Source organism: Homalodisca vitripennis, chromosome 1 (genome assembly GCF_021130785.1).
Source record: "Homalodisca vitripennis isolate AUS2020 chromosome 1, UT_GWSS_2.1, whole genome shotgun sequence".
Lineage (NCBI taxonomy): Eukaryota > Metazoa > Arthropoda > Insecta > Hemiptera > Cicadellidae > Homalodisca > Homalodisca vitripennis.
The window spans coordinates 79,352,923-79,370,544 of NC_060207.1; the positions used below are offsets into that span (position 1 = coordinate 79,352,923).

Consider the following 17,622-nt stretch of genomic DNA (forward strand, 5'->3'; position numbering starts at 1 on the left):
TGAGCAGTAGTAATTTGTAAAATTTTACTTATATTAAGAGAAACATTATGTCCTATGTGTTTCGAAATTTAATCAACTAGCTTTTAACAAAATACATAAATTAACTAAATTAAAGTAGCTCGTATAAGTCAAATTTGTTATATGTGGAAGTGTTCATGTTGCGTGCAATAGATGTTTAAAGTCATATATATGTTTTGATTATTCTTATGTTTGATGAATATCGCTCTATGACGCAGCAACTTAGCAATGAGGAATTTACATGATAAATATTCTTTTGGTAATTTACTGTTACATGGAAACAGAAAACCCCTGTTAGTTTTGAAATGTGTAGGAAACGTAAATATTGACACAAAAGTACACTTTAGCAAATAGGTGTAATACTGAAAAGAACAAAACGGCCTAAGTTTAGGTTGCAATGAAACTTGTTATTTTAAACCATTTAAACATAAATTTTTATTTCCACGTATAAAGACAATGTTCCACGTACAATAAAAGTACAAGTAAAACCTATATTTCACTCAAGGAAGATTGCTTGGACATTTAGGATTCCTTTTCTTTTCTGCTCTTAACTGGGCGCATTTGTTCTGATTACCCGGTTGACTGCAAAAGCTAGGCTTCCCACAGTAGAGATATTCCAACCGTTCGATGTCGTACTTTGAAAGCGTTCCGTCTGTTCTTCCCATTTTCTTAATAGTCTTAACAACAATAAAAACAATATAATTAAGTAAAAATGTATAGTAAAAAGAAAATATGCTATAACTAAGTTGCTAAGCTTCACACTGTATTTAGGTATCTTTAAAAATTAGATTTTTTAAAATATATAATTTTCCTTGTAGAGATGTTTTGTTAAAAACTGTAGTTTTCAGTAATGCACATCCGTGTATACAGGATGCATTATATTTATATTTGTGATTATGTGTATTTTAAATGAAGGGAGATATATATATATATATATATATATATATATATATATATATATATATATATGTAAAAATAACTAGCCATACTTTGGCTTTTTATGCAAATCTTCTAATGACAATATCTACATGTTTTATGTATTAACGTCTGCTGTTACAAAAAGCGAGGATTTTAACCCTCCCTCAACCATAAGTCAGTTAACAACGTACATGTTTCTCTCACCGTGATAGTTTTTATTGTTACCTGAGATATAATTACCTGAAACTGCTGCTATTTTGAGGAGCCAGGTGGATGAAATGAAGAAGTATAGGGAAGGGATGGAGAAGTTGGAGGCGGAGAATAAAGCGTTGAGGAATGAGATTGCTGCTTTGGAGACCCGCGTAGAGGAACAAGAGATGTACTCCAGGAGGAACTGCATCGAGATCCAGGGCATCCCTGAGGACCTACAGAGACTGTCGACGACGTGGTTGACATCGTGGTTAAAGTTGGGAAAGCGGTTTTAACATGGACATCAACGCCACGATGATCGACGCTTGTCACCGTCCTGGGGAAGAAGAATGATGCGGCTCGCAGAGGACCCCGTGGCATCATTGTGAAGTTTGTCCGTCGGCTTGACAAGGAGGAACTCCAGAAGAGGAAGCAATCAGAAGAGGGATCTCTCAACGCGGCATCTTGGAATGGCTATGGACTCCACAATCTACCTCAACGAGTCACTGACACCTTCAAGGAGGAGGTTGTATGCGCTCGCTCGTCAGGCGAAAAAGGACAAAGGGTACAAGTATGTGTGGCACCGGGGAGGAAAAAGTTTTCCTAAGAAAAGAGGACAATGCACCTGTCATACAAGTATGTAACCAGGCTGACCTTGAAAGGCTTTTAGTACTATTCTTGTATTGTAAGTATGTATTTAATTATTGATTCCATAACTTTAATTTGCTGTGTAATTGATGAAATTAATTATGAAATTTTTTTGTGACATGTATTGTAATATTTTAGTTTAATTTTTCTCTAAAGGCAGTCCAAAATTGTATTAATAATAAAAAAAAATTGAACTTAATTAATGATACTAGTTTTGAAGAGATAAATTGTTTCGATAGAACTTTTATGGTTATTCATCAAAATATTCGCAGCATGAGGCATAACTTTGATAGCCTGCTAGTACACCTATCTTCTTATAAAAGACGACCCGATTTTTATATTCCTTTCCGAGATATGGATTAAAGATTCGGAAGCGAATCTGTACCAAATTAATGGCTATACACTATTTTTAAAATGTAATAATAAAATAGAGCTGGTGGAGTCGCTGTCTATGTTCATGACTCGTTTGTTAAAAGTGTAAATTTTATTTTCAACTACTAATTATTTTCAAACAGCAGATGTTTTATCGTTCTCCCGTTAAAATTGATTCATATGAATGGTTTTTTTTTATGGCTATATACAGGTTGCAACATTATTCTATTTCCTGCGTTTTTTATCTGAGCTACAAACATTTTTAGAAAAATGAACTAAAATTAAAAGAAGTGCTTGTATAATTGGTGACATGAACATTAATTTACTAATCAATAGTAGTGCAGTAGACGATTACGAAATGTTGATGGCTAGTCATGGATTTGAGTCGATGATCAATGAGCCTACAAGAATTGCAGAGCGTTCTGAGACATGCATTGATCATGTTTATGTTAAACTTGCCTGCAAAGACAAGACAATGATCAGTGCTGCGGTAGAGCATGCTCACATAACCGACCACTCGCTGACAGCCGTGTGGGGGTGGGTTGAGGGGGGCGCCCCTCCTCACTCCGGTCCTCGAAACAGCTGATAGCACAAGTAAACAATACCGCATCAACTATAAATATCTTAACGATGTTCTCGACCAAAACTGACTGGGCACAAGTGTATGGAACGGAAAACGCGTCTGATGCTTTTGATAAGTTTTATGATTTGTTGCAAAGTTGCGATTAGTGCAAGTAAAGCTGAAATTGAACTAAGAAATAAATGTGTTAAGTTGAAACCTTGGATCAACGATGGAATCTGTAAGCGTAATCATATTTAGAAATAAACTGTTTAAGAGATTTAAAAAGCACAGAAACCAACAAGGTGACAGGTTTAATATTTTTTTTCATTCGCTTTTCGAAATAAACTGAACAAAGACATAAAAGATCTAAAAAATGCTTATTATAAAAATCTGTTTGAAAAAAAAAGCAAAGGTAACCCAAAACAAACTTGGAATATTTTAAATGAAATAACTGGTCAAAAAAGTAAACAAATGGATTATTCATTGGAAATGGGACAAAATGAAATTACTAGAGATCCTAAAATAATAGCTGATAAATTCAACAACTATTTCCTAACGGTTGTTGATAGCTTAGCCGACAGTATTGAAGAAATTGTGAATTTTTTGCCTTATGCCGGGTCATTCCCTAAGAATTACGAAATGCGTTCTATGTTTCTGGAACCTGTACTCTTACAGGACCTGCAAGACGCTGTTCAACTCATTAAAGAATGGCAAGTCTCCCGGATTAGACGGAATTAGTTCAACTTTAATTAAACACACATTTCCTAAAATTTTGTTATGTTCTTTTATTTTTAGTAAATTTAAGTTTTCAAACAGGAGTTTTTCCGGAAAAATTGAAGTCAGCAGTTGTTATTCCGATTCACAAGAAAGGCCCCCTCAACAATTTGTAGCAACTTCCGCCCTATCTCTTTGGTTTCTACCATATCTAAGGTCTTAGAGAAAATTATGAAGCGAAAATTGATTAATTTCCTCACTTTGACGGAGTTTTTTTAGTCGCAATCAGTATGGGTTCAGAGAGGGGCTTGAGCACCGAAACTACACTTTTAAATTTCATTGGATTGATATCTGAGGGACTTGACCAAAACAAACATGTTAGTGGGCTGTTTTTGGACATAAAAAAAGCCTTTGACACTGTTGATCACGGAATATTATTGGGAAAAATGTTTGACTGTGGGATAAGGGGAGTTGTTTTAAATTGGTTTCAAAGATTATTTAAAATCTAGAAGACAGTGTGTAAAAATTAATGAGGAGTTTTTCAGTGCAATGGGTGAAATTAAGTGTGGTGTACCTCAAGGAATCAGTTTTAGGCCCTACTCTTTTCTTAATTTACATCAATGATCTTTGTAATGCTAAGTCTTCAGGGTAGTATAACTTGTTTTGCTGACGACACTGCTTTGTGTTATTCCAGCTCCAGCTGGGGTGATATAGAGCTTGCTATGAATGTTGATCTCAAAGCGCTAAAGTGGTGGTTTTGTAAAAACAGAATGGTTTCTTAGCCCTGAGAAGACAAGTTATATTAATTTTAGTTTAAGAGGTCAAGTGCCTTTTGACGCCGGTGCAATTATTTATAAATGTTTTAATTGTCTTTGCAATAATTCTATTGCAATTTATCTTGTAAACCGGTTGCAGAAGCAAGTGAAGTTAAATATCTAGGCGTAGTGTTAGACAGAGAATTAAACTGGAATAACCACATATTAGTATTGAAATCTAAATTAAAAAATTATTTACGAGTTTTTTATTTTCTGAGGAATTTTTGTGACAAAGAGTATTACGTCTTTTTTTATTTTTCATTGGTAAACAGTCGGTTAGACTATGGTATTTCGTGTTGGGGAGGCACTTACAAGACAAAGTCTACAGCCTATTTTGAAACTTCAAAAACATTTTATTAGAATTATAGTAAACAAACCTAAAACTGAAACCTCATTCCCTCTATTTGTCAGCCTTAATATTTACCTCTAAGATTTATGTTTTGTGTACAAAACTTTAAAGTTGTTCTACGATAAGAGTGGAAACCTACCGGATGTTTGACATTAATGAAGTATAGGTTTAAACTTCGCAATGCAAAATAACTTTAGAACACCTAAACCACAAAAAACATTTTTTACTAAAACTTACTTTTTTTTTAGCCCCAAGAATAATTTAACAAAATTCCTAATGAAATAAAATTTAAAAAGTCAAAATTCTGTTTTTTGAAGACATTAAAACAATGGTTGTTTTCTTTCTGCGACATTGAGGTTTTAATTGAGGTTCAGGAATAAATGAGTTAAATTTTCATTAATTTTCCAAGCATGGTCCACAAAATTTACCCTGAAATAGATTCCAGTAGCATGTATTATCTTACACATGATTACAAAAATTTCAATAAAATAGCTTATAGGGACTTTTTTCTTTTTAAATTTAACTGTCTGAACTTTTTATTTTTTTTAGTTTTTAATCATAATAATTACACGGTGTCCTCTAAACAGGCTTGCCTTGGAGGCCCTAAATTTTCTCAGGATTTAAAATATTGTTTTATATGTACATATTAAAAATGTTATTAGTTTTTTTCTTCCTCTAGTTGTGTATTTTGTTAGCCTTTTATCTGATGTATACTTTAATTAACATTCATATTGTAGTTGCTGTAAATGTACATAGTAGTTAAGACTTAACAATTTGGACAAAGGTTTTTTTTAGTTTGTATAATTTGATATTTTTTTTCTTCATTAAGGTCAGACCTGGGAGAGTTTTTGTTTTGTTTTTGTTTTTTTTTTTTTCACGCTCTGTAACTACTGTATGTATTTATGTTATCCTGAGAAAATAAATTTATTCTTCTTTATTTATTCTTAAAATTGCAAGTATTGTTCCAGAGTTTATATTTTGGTTTTGTTTTTGCTTATATAGAATATGACTACTGCAGATTGTTTTATGAACAATACAACTAGTTTATATTTTTGTTCTTCCTTTAGATAGGGAGAAGATTTGTAAGATCTCGGGCCAAAAGCGTACTTTTACGTGGATTGAATATTTCCTTAAATAATTATCCTTTGGTTAGAAGTCTTAAAGTTTTATTTTAATCTAACAGAATGTATCAAAAATTGTTCACACTCCACCGTCGATCGTTAGCCTATTATAAATAGTTTTACAGCGTTTATCACACCGATATCTTTTGTCACAATTGCATCCTTTGATAATGAGATAAAATTCGATGTAGCAGACTTAAAAAGGATAACGCAGATATAAATCTCGTGATTGATAAGCAAAAACAAACTTGATCTTCTGATCCATTCAAAATTAAACACTAGAAGGAATAAAACATATTGAAACTTTTGTTTGAGTTTCTAACCCGAGACTCTAGATCATCCAAGAATTGTGTTCTATAGCTGCTTAAAGATATAATGTAGTAAAGAAAGGTAGTTGAAACTTTTAGGTTAACCAATAAAACGGAGTTACCAAGGATCCGACACATCTTTACCGAAACCTTTACTGTATTGTTTGTAAGTTTTTTCCCGTGCTCTGGACTTTCCTCTACTATAAACTTTATAGCCCGTTGTCTTTTTAACACCAGAATCATTTTTCCCTTGTAACATAAGCGACGTACGCAGAAGGTTTTTATTAGAGTTCTCTAAAGGCAAATAGACGGACATATAGACGGACGTAGGGACAAACTGATGGACAGACAGAGGGCCGTAAGGACAAACAGATGGACAGACGGACGGACGTAAGGACAAACAGATGGACAGACGGACGGACGTAAGGACAAACAGATGGACAGACGGACGGACGTAGGGACAAACAGATGGACAGACAGAAGGACGTAGGGACAAACTGATGGACAGACAGAAGGACGTAGGGACAAACAGATGGACAGACAGAGGGACGTAGGGACAAACAAATGGACAGACAGACGGACGTAAGGACAAACAGATGGACAGACAGACGGACGTAGGGACAAACAGATGGACAGACAGACGGAAGTAGGGACAAACAGATGGATAGACAGACGGACGTAAGGACAAACAGATGGACAGACAGACGGACGTAAGGACAAACAGATGGACAGACAGAGGGACGTAGGGACAAACAAATGGACAGACAGACGGACGTAAGGACAAACAGATGGACAGACAGACGGACGTAGGGACAAACAGATGGATAGACAGACGGACGTAAGGACAAACAGATGGACAGACGGACGGACGTAGGGACAAACAGATGGATAGACAGACGGACGTAAGGACAAACAGATGGACAGACGGACGGACGTAGGGACAAACAGATGGACAGACAGACGGACGTAGGGACAAACAGATGGATAGACAGACGGACGTAAGGACAAACAGATGGACAGACGGACGGACGTAGGGACAAACAGATGGATAGACAGACGGACGTAAGGACAAACAGATGGACAGACAGACGGAAGTAGGGAGAAACAGATGGATAGACAGACGGACGTAAGGACAAACAGTTGGACAGACAGACGGACGTAAGGACAAACAGATGGACAGACAGACGGACGTAAGGACAAACAGATGGACAGACGGACGGATGTAGGGACAAACTGATGGACAGACGGACGGACGTAGAGATAGATAGACGGACGTAGGAACAAACAGATGCAGAGACAGACGGACGCAGGGACAGACAGACAGACATAAGCGGCATGATTTAAAAGTGTATGAGTCTAAATTCAGCAGATCTTGAAGTAAAAACTGCACTTTTGCAGTCAACTATTCCTTTTACTTATTGTAAGGTTCTTGACCTCAGAATTCTTCAAAAAATGTAAAGAATGAAATGTTACTTCTTGACTACAGCTGATGTTACCTCTACGATTTAAGCAATAAGACACAATTGTATCTGAAACATTTAAAATACGCAGGTATTTGGGAGTTGGAAGAATGTAAGAGGTATAGATCCTTAGTGGAATAACTGCTTACTACTAGTAAGAATTATTCGTTATTAGAAAACTGTGAACGTAATGTATACGTACCTCATCATACGGATAGAAGTAACCACCTTGGTAATGTAAGATACTGTGGAAATCGTAGGGCCAGTCTGTCCAGTATTCTGGCCACGGTTTTATTCCCAAGTCGTTTGGGAATTTACTTACAACTAGAACAGTAATATGTATTAAATATGAATAATTATGGCTTTTATGAATAATAACACAACATAATAATAATAAATACATTACCTGAATTTAATCAAACAAAGTGTGCTTAGGAAATATCGAACTAAAGTATTTCTATATTAACTAACAAATATTCGTGCAGACCATTTAAAGTGATATTGTCTAACGTATGTCTTCTTAACATGAAGAAAAACTCGTGAACTGAGAGATATATGCTTAGTGCGTTCTTTAAAAATTACTAGTAGTAAGCATGGCCTTATATAATTCTCAGTTACCAGTGGGATAAGAGACATTGTCCGTCATTAGTAAGGGTCGCTGTAAACCCAATTTTTATCTAAAAAAGGGAACAAAATATGAATATCATTGATGATATACATACATATATATATATATATATATATATATATATATATATATATATATATATATATATATATATATATATATATATATATGATGATGTATAGCTTAAATGATAGAAAAAGTTCCTTTGTTGATTCTTTTGACACAAAATTAGACAATTACTAAAGAAAATAAGTGTAAAGGGTGTGTACAGTATATCTAAGGACATTCTCGTCTAATTCATCTACGATATTTGGCATAGAAATTTGTAACCCTAAATACAATGTGTGACTTATTTTATCCGATTAATTTAAGGCTTTCAAGCTTTCTCTTACACTTAAACCTGTACACTAACAGCTTGAAGGTGACATCCAAACATCCAAATCTGGGCAGGCAGGACGGTTACATGACCAAGCAGAATCCACTTTGGAAGTTGCTCGACTCAGTTATCGTGCCCGGCATAACCTGTCGTAACCGGCAGACTGCGCCATTGGCGAACATACTTTTTATCATATAATAGTCTAAATTATCGGTAGCTTAGTGTTACTCGTATGATTATTACGACTCCAGATCAGATTTTGAAGCTGTATGGAGTCATTAGTTCGTATATCCGTCTCGTGGTTAAAAGGCATCAGTATTAGTGAAACCAGCGCCCCTTCTCTATTCATCTCCTGTCCTACTGTTAACCTTATCACCATTTTTCTTTATTTTATGATTCTGGTAAGTTAAAACTTACTAAGCCCACTTAAAAAGTTTTAGTAAAATAATAATGTGACAATCACGTTTGCTGACATACATTTTGTTACTCAAAGGATTTGAATAGTTACTCACTTATTTTGGCATTTACTTCATTCATCGTTTCTATGAATGAATTAGTCTACACTTGTGTATTGAGGAGTAAAATTTGTAACACTCATGTCCGGTTTCGATATATAGGTACTACGGTTAAGTATCAACCTACAAACTTTGTGGACCTCGATGTAGCAGTCACGATCGTACCGCTGGTGCTCGTGATTCAGCCCCATAGTGTGCATCATTTCGTGTAAAACCGAAGTCCTTTGACCATTAACTGTGTCATTCATACATTTTGGTCCTAGGAGAATCACCTGTTGACCACGTCTCTTCCAGCCGACGCTAGATTCACAACCTTCATCCACTAAGGACAGAAATTTTAGAAGTTAGTGAGTGGTTGTGTTTGTTAACTAAAGGCTCCTCTCAGACAGTTAACACTTTTTTAGCAATTAATTCTTGCTACCCTACTTTCGTTACTGTACGAACCACTTGAAGAACGTGGGTCATTCATTATTAACTGATCTTGAATGCAAATATGATTCTCATATGCGTAAGTAAAAAACATTTATTAGCAAAATGGCAAAAAATTACAAAATTACCATAATTATCGATTATTGAATCAAGAGTTAACTATCTCACGTAATATAAATATAATGTATGTTACCTTGTAATTAAGGTCACACTTTTATTTAGTATATATTTAATATTCTAATAGAAAAAATTACACTCATAAAAATAAAATAATCAGGAGGTAAATTTATGTAAATAATATTAAGTTGAATAGTAATTTCTTAGCAGGACAAAGGAAGTTACCTGGATCTTCATGGTAAAAGTATTGGAAGCTTACGAATTCTGTTACACTTGTGTCTACAGGATCTCGCTGGAGCCATTGGATACATGTTTGCTGGTTTAAGTATTCTATGCTGTACTTTACTGCTTTTACCATGTGTGGTGCTGAAAACATTTCATTAATAGTTAATAATACTGATAAACAACTGGAATTATAACTATCATTTCACAATTATAACTAGATTTAGTAAACTAGACATTTTTCCTCAAGTGTCAAAATATCAAAAACGATATCTGAGGTAGTGCAAAAGATCTGTACTTCTGAAATATTTGGCACTTGTAAATTTGACCGCTGATGTCTAAATGTACACCAACTCATGTAAATTCTATCTGGCTCATCTAGCCTACAGAAGCTTCGTCAAAAGAATTTATAGAAACACAAAAATAATTATATATATATATATATATATATATATATATATATATATATATATATATATATATCTAGCCTCAAAGTTAATCTTGAATCTCTATTCTGTAGTTTCCAACGATGCCTTCAAAGGACTTCACTTACTGCAACTTTACCATGATTACCACCCCATAATTTTATTATTCAGCCGTCTAGAAATCTAGTGAGAGTGTCCAAGATCATCCTTATTGTTAACCCAATTAGTATTTCAGGTACCTACCTTCTTTTAGGATGGGATATGGATTCTGAGAGCTTAAAGGTTAAAGTTCGCAATAACAGGTTTTAACCGACATCCAGGTTTATTTTGTAGAAATTTGAGGTATCCTGGATATCTATCTCCTTGGCTGTACAACAATGAGAATCCACGATGAATTTGTTGCTATCACGGCAAACATAAGACCAGGTTTTTTGTTCTGAAGGATATGTGCCTCATACCCAATTAAACACGGTATGAGTACGCCACAACAGGTGTCGGTAAAAACCTCCGCTTGTTACTTGAGTGACAGGCTTCAATGTCGCTCAACCTAATCACTTGGTTCCACCTACACCATTTTAAAGCTCATTCTTTTTGTGTATGGAATTACTATCATGTAATATTTAAGTCCAGATGAAATCTATCTTGAAATATCTTGCCACATTAAACATTCATTTCTTTATTAAATTAGGTTTCATAACAGTGTTCAAAATAAATGTGAGCTAGGAAGGGCACAACACATAAAGGTCACTGAAACAACACTATTAACAATGACTTTCCACTTTCCAACTCAGTGTTCCCTATATAGGGATGAAGCCTTATGCAAACTTTCATGTCTTATAGGCCAGTCTATTTTCCAAATGGTGTGTGCTAATAGACAAAAAGGCAGACGGAAACGACATTTTTCTAGTCCCTCATAGGAAGCATTTCCAAAACCTGGGTTATGGCAACTTCTTGGTTGACAAGGTTTTTAGTCTGCTGGGGCATAGGATTACTCTATTGACATGGCTATTTAAACAATAATATTAGTATTTTTTTTATATTGCCTATGTTTTCAAAGTAAAGCAGTTATGCAGACAGCTAAAAGGTATATCAGAAAAAAATATAAAGCTGGATGCTTTTAAAACTTCTTAAATAATATATATTTTTATTCAAAAATATATTCTATAAAGATAACTGGAATTTTTACCAATTACAATTTAAAGACTGAGTTCTAAGGAATAGATTATTCCAAGTTTAATTTGAGGAAATAATTCTCACTGTCTAGCCATATAGTTATTACTATAACTGATATGGTGATTAAATAACATTTCTTTCTTATAGTGTATTACGTAATAATTAGTTAAGATTCCAATATTTATGTTCTTGCTCATAGGGATTTAATGAATGAAAGATATATTACAATAAACGTAAATTATATTAAACAGCAAAATATTGTCTGTAATACAAAATGTACAATGAAAATTTATTAAAAATTGAACTTTTATTGGATGAGATTTAGTAAATCTTATCAAAATATAACTCAATGGAGGAAAAGTCAATGTTAAGATTTTAAAAGACTTAGCTTAATGAACAAATATGTAAATGTATAATGTAGCAATTCAAAAACAATTCATTCACAGACATTAAACTGTGGATGAAACTTCCTATCCACATAAAGAAGAAAGCACAATGATTGTGCATCTCCATCCATGACTGAACGTCATTAAAGCCTATCACTCAATGTTTTGTTAATTTATTTTCTGTATGATTGTATATGTCTAACGTTTATCTACCCGCAGGATATCTCGAGAACTAAATGAGTTTTAGATCTGAAATTTTTCATGCAACCTCAGCGAAATCTGTTACTCGAAAATACCGGCATACCGTACATATAACACAAGTACCAGAATATATGAGTCCTATAATGTCAGGAGATAACTTTTATTGCAAATCAATTTGTAATAGAAAAATAATTCAGTCAGGAAAATTTGCAGTTTTTACGACGTGGACATACAGTGCGTTTGCCATACATGTTTTATTTTTATGAATATAGCTCTAAGAATTAGAATATAGACAACAACCTTCATTAGAGTAAGAACGAGAAAAATAACTAATATAATCAATATATTATATATTGTAATTATAGTAAATACATCAATACACTATACATAATGCATTAACAGTTCAATGTTAAAATGTATTTCATTATTCTTATTACTCACGCAATTCTGGGGCCACGTTGTAAAATATGTGATTAGTAAGCCATATATCGGTGAAGTTTCTAAACAATCCTAAAACAAATATTCTATTATTAAATATGGATGTTCTAATAATATAGTATTAATTCATGGAGCAAACCATTTTTACAACATTTACCATGCCTAATATTATAGTTAGGAACTTTTAAAGTTTTTTTTTTGGCGATGGAAAGATTGCAAAGGAAACATTTGTCATTGTTTAGTGATTAAATAAGTCTACACTTTGAGATGTGCAATCTGATATCTTACTCAGGTAGATAACTAACCAACAGGTACCTACAACATAGCTTAAACTAAACAAATCAAACCAGAGCATAAGTCAGGAATCACAACAAACTCTTTGGGGTAAACTCCATGCACACTAATAAAACAAAACACTAATTATTGAAACCGGAATACGGAGTACAGGCAACTTGTTTTATCTTTCTTGTACCCCTGAACGATGACATATGTCTGGAAAGTCATGTTTCCATCGTCAAAAATTGCATATTGAGATATATTATAGTAATATTAGTCCCTCATAGTATAATGCTACAGATTAAAATTAATACTAAACAAAGTACTAAATCACAGTAGGAGTAAAACATTAACAATTGAAACATTTCTGTGTTACAAAATAAATGAATAAAAGGAAGACATTTTAATATAAACACAATTTGACACCCTGTATTAAATTTTGGAAATTAACAAACTTTGTGTACATATACTTTATATGAACGTAGGAAACATATTAATTACTCATGGCAAAATAACATAAAACAGTTCTTAGGGCTCGTTTCAAAAAGAAATATAACATTCATTGAATCGGTAAATATTATTAGGTTTATTAATAATGTGTAATTTATAAACTTGTTGATATGGCAGATATTTTATAGGTCCACATCTCGTACATATGGTATGAATTTTGTCCATACATTATAAGAAAGAGGAAAAATAAGAAACAAACTTGTAAGTCAAAGTGAGTCTAAATAAAAAAGCAGGAATTTAAAACATATCCGGAAATCTGGGCTATGTAGCCAAATATAAATAGTGATATAGGTTAAACTCTTGAAACCATGAACCAAATCAAGAAGTCACTCAATCCTACAATATGTAATTATACCGCTATGACGTACTTCTTGAGAAGTTTTTTATCGGCCATTGGTTATAACCCACCACACAATTACGTTCGTTAGCCGTGTAATACGCCATAAGTCAAGAGTTGTAAACATTGACAATTGGTTTTAATAACGTACAGCTCAATCTAGTTCGTTAGTGATGTATTATATCGTAAGTATTGAGGTACAGACATCAGCAACTAGTTATAATATACAGTTCAATTTAGTTTATTAGTGTCATACGTTATAAAGTTACCTTGAACTATGTACGATAAGAAATTGGACATTCTTATCGAAGCAAACTGTATAGTTATTTTACTGTGCACAGGATTGATTTGATTTAAATATTTATATTTATAATATTGACGGTATGTTTTGTCTCGATTATTACATCTGAAATTGATCATATTTAATTCATGGAATCATTTCTTCAGTAGAATATTCACTTTAAAGGGAACATCGTTTCAGTTACACACAAATTAAATTATACTCCCAATGCATTACAATATTAACCAGACCATCTGCTCCTGTATCTTGATCCATCTATGATAATGGAGATAAACGAATGTTATACCCAAGTTTGCTCTACTACATTCAGAATCGGGAATAGACAGAGCTCGCAGTATTAATTATTCTGAAAAAGTATCATGTGATCTTGTGATACTTGATTAGGTTGCATCCATGTGATGTGCGCACAAAACGGTGTAAGATGGGGCACCCCTAGGAACGTTATAGATTAGTAACAATAAATATTAAACCGGTTTATCTGTATATATTGTACTACGTAGCTACGCGACAAGACCAATTACTCGGCCTCCAAATTAGGGATAACCTAAAACATCCTCACCTCGATGGAGAGATTTCCCCAAGCATCATTCATGACAGTGGTAATAAATCCTGGACCTTGAAACCTGACTGCATTGCATCGATAGTCTTAGACATTTGAAATCTTTAAGAGTAGAAATGTCAAGAAACATTTCTTTGAATACATGCAATATCAGTAGTCCTTGGGGAATAATAATGTGCCAAGTTGTGTTTTTCTATATGCAGACTAACTTACAAACACACGTCAACGTTAATCCATAAGCACGCCAGCCAGAAACCCTTATCTAAAACCAAATTTAACAATCTAACTGAATGAATTGTAACATTTAAACTTCTCAAAATCTTGTGTAATGTTGCTGAAATCACAGTCCCTGACAGTATTTTGGAGCATTTGGGAACTTGACATTAAATATTAATTATATTTTGAAGTGTGACATTACTCGTGGAGTTTGGTTAAATGTCATTAAAAATTCTTACACTACAATCTAAAACGAATGTACCACCTTTCCCCCCTTGAAGTCTCGTAGTAGCTAATGATCGGTGCTACTGTTCTTGTCCTTAAACAGATTCGTGAACACCACTTCTTGTGTCGTGGCCAGAACCGGTACGCTATCTTGCATTTATTGTAACTTCGGTTTTTGCAAAGTTAGTAATATGATTGATTCTTAATCTACAATATAGGTTATAAAATTAGTCAATAGTTATATGAGTGCTAGATCACAGCTAGTTTTAGCTTGATAGTGAAATTTATATCTGAGACAAAAATATTAATTTTATATTATTATAGCGTAGTTTTTACACTATATCATAAGAAACAAAAATATCTTGGCCAATTATTATAAGGGTAAATATGGCTTTAATGCTTTAATTTATAAATATATTTTAATTAATAAACAAATGTTAAGTAGTGATTTTTGGAACCGTTTAGATTAGAAGTTACTAGACGTCGAGGCGTTTTTTTTTATTAGTAATCTAACATACCAAAATTGGGTGATGCATTTTCCATTTGAATATATGTCATACTTCAGACTTAATTATCTGAATAAAAATAATATAAATAAATTAGAATAATCCTCATACCTTTGGAAGAATGAATAAAGTTTTTAAACATGAGAATTCCTAGAACAATGTAAACGTAGGAGACCATGCTTTACAATCCTTATTGGAGTACAAATAATAAAACATACATTTACGTTTTATTATTTGTACTTATAATAAAACATACCTTTACGTTTTATTATTTGTACTCCACTTGTAACTTAGATAGATCGCATAATCAACTTTATATTATAGCAGCAAATCTGTCACTTAAAATGTAATGAGGCTATGTTAATGTATTGGTAATGGTGCATATTATTAACTAATTGTGTATGATGTTTGTTATCAAAAAAGATTGAAATCTTTTTTGAATAGCGTCTATATTATATGGATGTTAAAACATGTTATTGTTCTACCTGTACCAATTAAATATAGCTAAGGCGGTACGCTATGTTTTATTATTGGCATAGCAAAATGTTAGTGTGATACACAAACTTAGTTAAAAACTTATGAACCTAACTATTTTGTTCCGTTATAAAAAAAATATATGTAGATTAGTGTATAAATAACGTGTGTGTGTGTGTGTGTGTGTGTGTGTGTGTGTGTGTGTGTGTGTGTGTGTGTGTGTGTGTGTTCCAAATAACGTTGGAAATTATATCAAACATGATCCTGAAGAGGTGTCTACATTGTTTTGTTTGTGTTGAGAAGAGAGTTTTTATTAGATTTAGAAGATAAATAGACGTAATAGTATTATTTTATCAAGTGTCATTTTCTACAAAGATGTACGGAAATCTAATACTAAATTGTGACGTGTGTATACAGTTCTGCAGGTCAGCCTATTATGAATCTTAAATAACCCTTCCGGTTCAGTCAGAAGAAAGATAGGTAGTTCGTGGCGACCTAAAATAAGTGTAATGTGCCTATGATAAGTTTTCCTTGTTTTTAATTAGAAGCCATCAACGTCAAGATTAACTTGAATTGCAGCCACTTGCTCGTGTGTGCTGTCTATATTCCTCCAAGCCAATTTGTTATTAAGTATCACTAGGACTCTTAACTGCCAGCAACGATTGTTGGATCACCCAGTTGCATAATTCTGAAAGAACATTTTACACAAGATTTCAGTAGAATTTTTATTTTAGACATCTTTAAGGTTGTCAATATTATACTATTAGCCATGCTTAGATTTTAATACAGCTAGTGCCCTCAAGATAGATATAATGAATTTTGAATTCAGGATAAACTGTTAGGATAGGATGTTAAGATCTCTCCATCATTCTAAAAGTGAATACTCCAGAAAGCTTTGAGTGTTCAACGAAGGGCTCAACAATGCTATATTCCCTTTTACAATGGGCTATACTAAAACCAGTAAGGGTTATTGGGAAAGAAATTCAAGGATGAACTTAAAGTCTATGATGCTGAACTTTAAGTTATTGGACCAAAAACTTCCTAACAAATAACTGTGTATCATAAAATAACGGAAGTTTTATTATAAAATTTCGGTGTCGTCAGAACGGTTATAAGTTAATTGTTGTGGTTGATCCATGTAGAAAAACTTCACTTTGTCTCTTATTGTAATAATGATTGTATGTTTGAGGTTTTGATATTAGTTCTCGACTTATTAACTGCGGTTCAAATCATTTCGATATTAGGTTTACATCAATATAGGTTTGATCAGGACCGTTGGTTTTGTAATTACAATACATAATTAGTCGTGTTTATGACATTTGTTTCAGTGATAATCGCTCACGTGAAAACGTTTGGTTGTGTAGATATAATGATAACTGTATTTCAGTACAAGGGTAGAGTTAAACATTTTTATTTCAGGTATGTTCTAAGATAATAAAACTAATTCCATGAACATATCACGGATGATTTCCACATTTAACACTTTTTATAGTATATTCTTGTATATTTTTCGTCAATAGAAGGTAATATACTTCTCTTACATGAATTACACGTACACGTATATGTATGTGTCATGAGAGAAAATAAGAATATTCTTTCATGCCTATTTCATTGAAGTCTTCTACTTATTTAAAAAATTAACCATCTACTTTAAAAACTGTTGACTTGAAATTTTTATTAAGATTATAACACATCATACACTGAATCACATAAATATATTATTGAATTTACTCATAGTTAATAACCGTACATGTTTTATTATTAATTTTGAACTCATTTAATTTTTATTATTTATTTATTCTTAGAACGATATGCAGTATTATGAAAATTGTGA

At 33.0% G+C, this 17,622-nt stretch overlaps 1 protein-coding gene across 1 annotated transcript; it reads right to left on the reverse strand.

Moving 5' to 3' along the window:
• Positions 1-428: 428 nt before the first annotated feature.
• On the reverse strand, positions 429-15,605 carry LOC124365357 (zinc metalloproteinase nas-12-like). The gene is made up of 6 exons (XM_046821336.1): positions 15,426-15,605; positions 12,388-12,456; positions 9,765-9,905; positions 9,121-9,315; positions 7,677-7,798; positions 429-695 (listed from the first exon to the last, which is right to left on the reverse strand). Exons 1-6 carry the CDS (start codon positions 15,490-15,492, stop codon positions 519-521), a joined length of 771 nt encoding a protein of 256 aa, XP_046677292.1. The 5' UTR covers positions 15,493-15,605; the 3' UTR covers positions 429-518.
• Positions 15,606-17,622: the final 2,017 nt, after the last annotated feature.

Bases quoted from the DNA above. Each gene is read 5' to 3' on its own strand.
- LOC124365357 (XM_046821336.1), bottom strand. From the start codon at position 15,492: ATGGTCTCCTACGTTTACATTGTTCTAGGAATTCTCATGTTTAAAAAC. The intron at 12,457-15,425 runs GTATGAGGATTA...TATTTGTTTTAG, and splicing joins CTTTATTCATTCTTCCAAAG to GATTGTTTAGAAACTTCACC. The intron at 7,799-9,120 runs GTAGGTTGATAC...TTACTGTTCTAG, and splicing joins CATCGAGGTCCACAAAGTTT to TTGTAAGTAAATTCCCAAAC.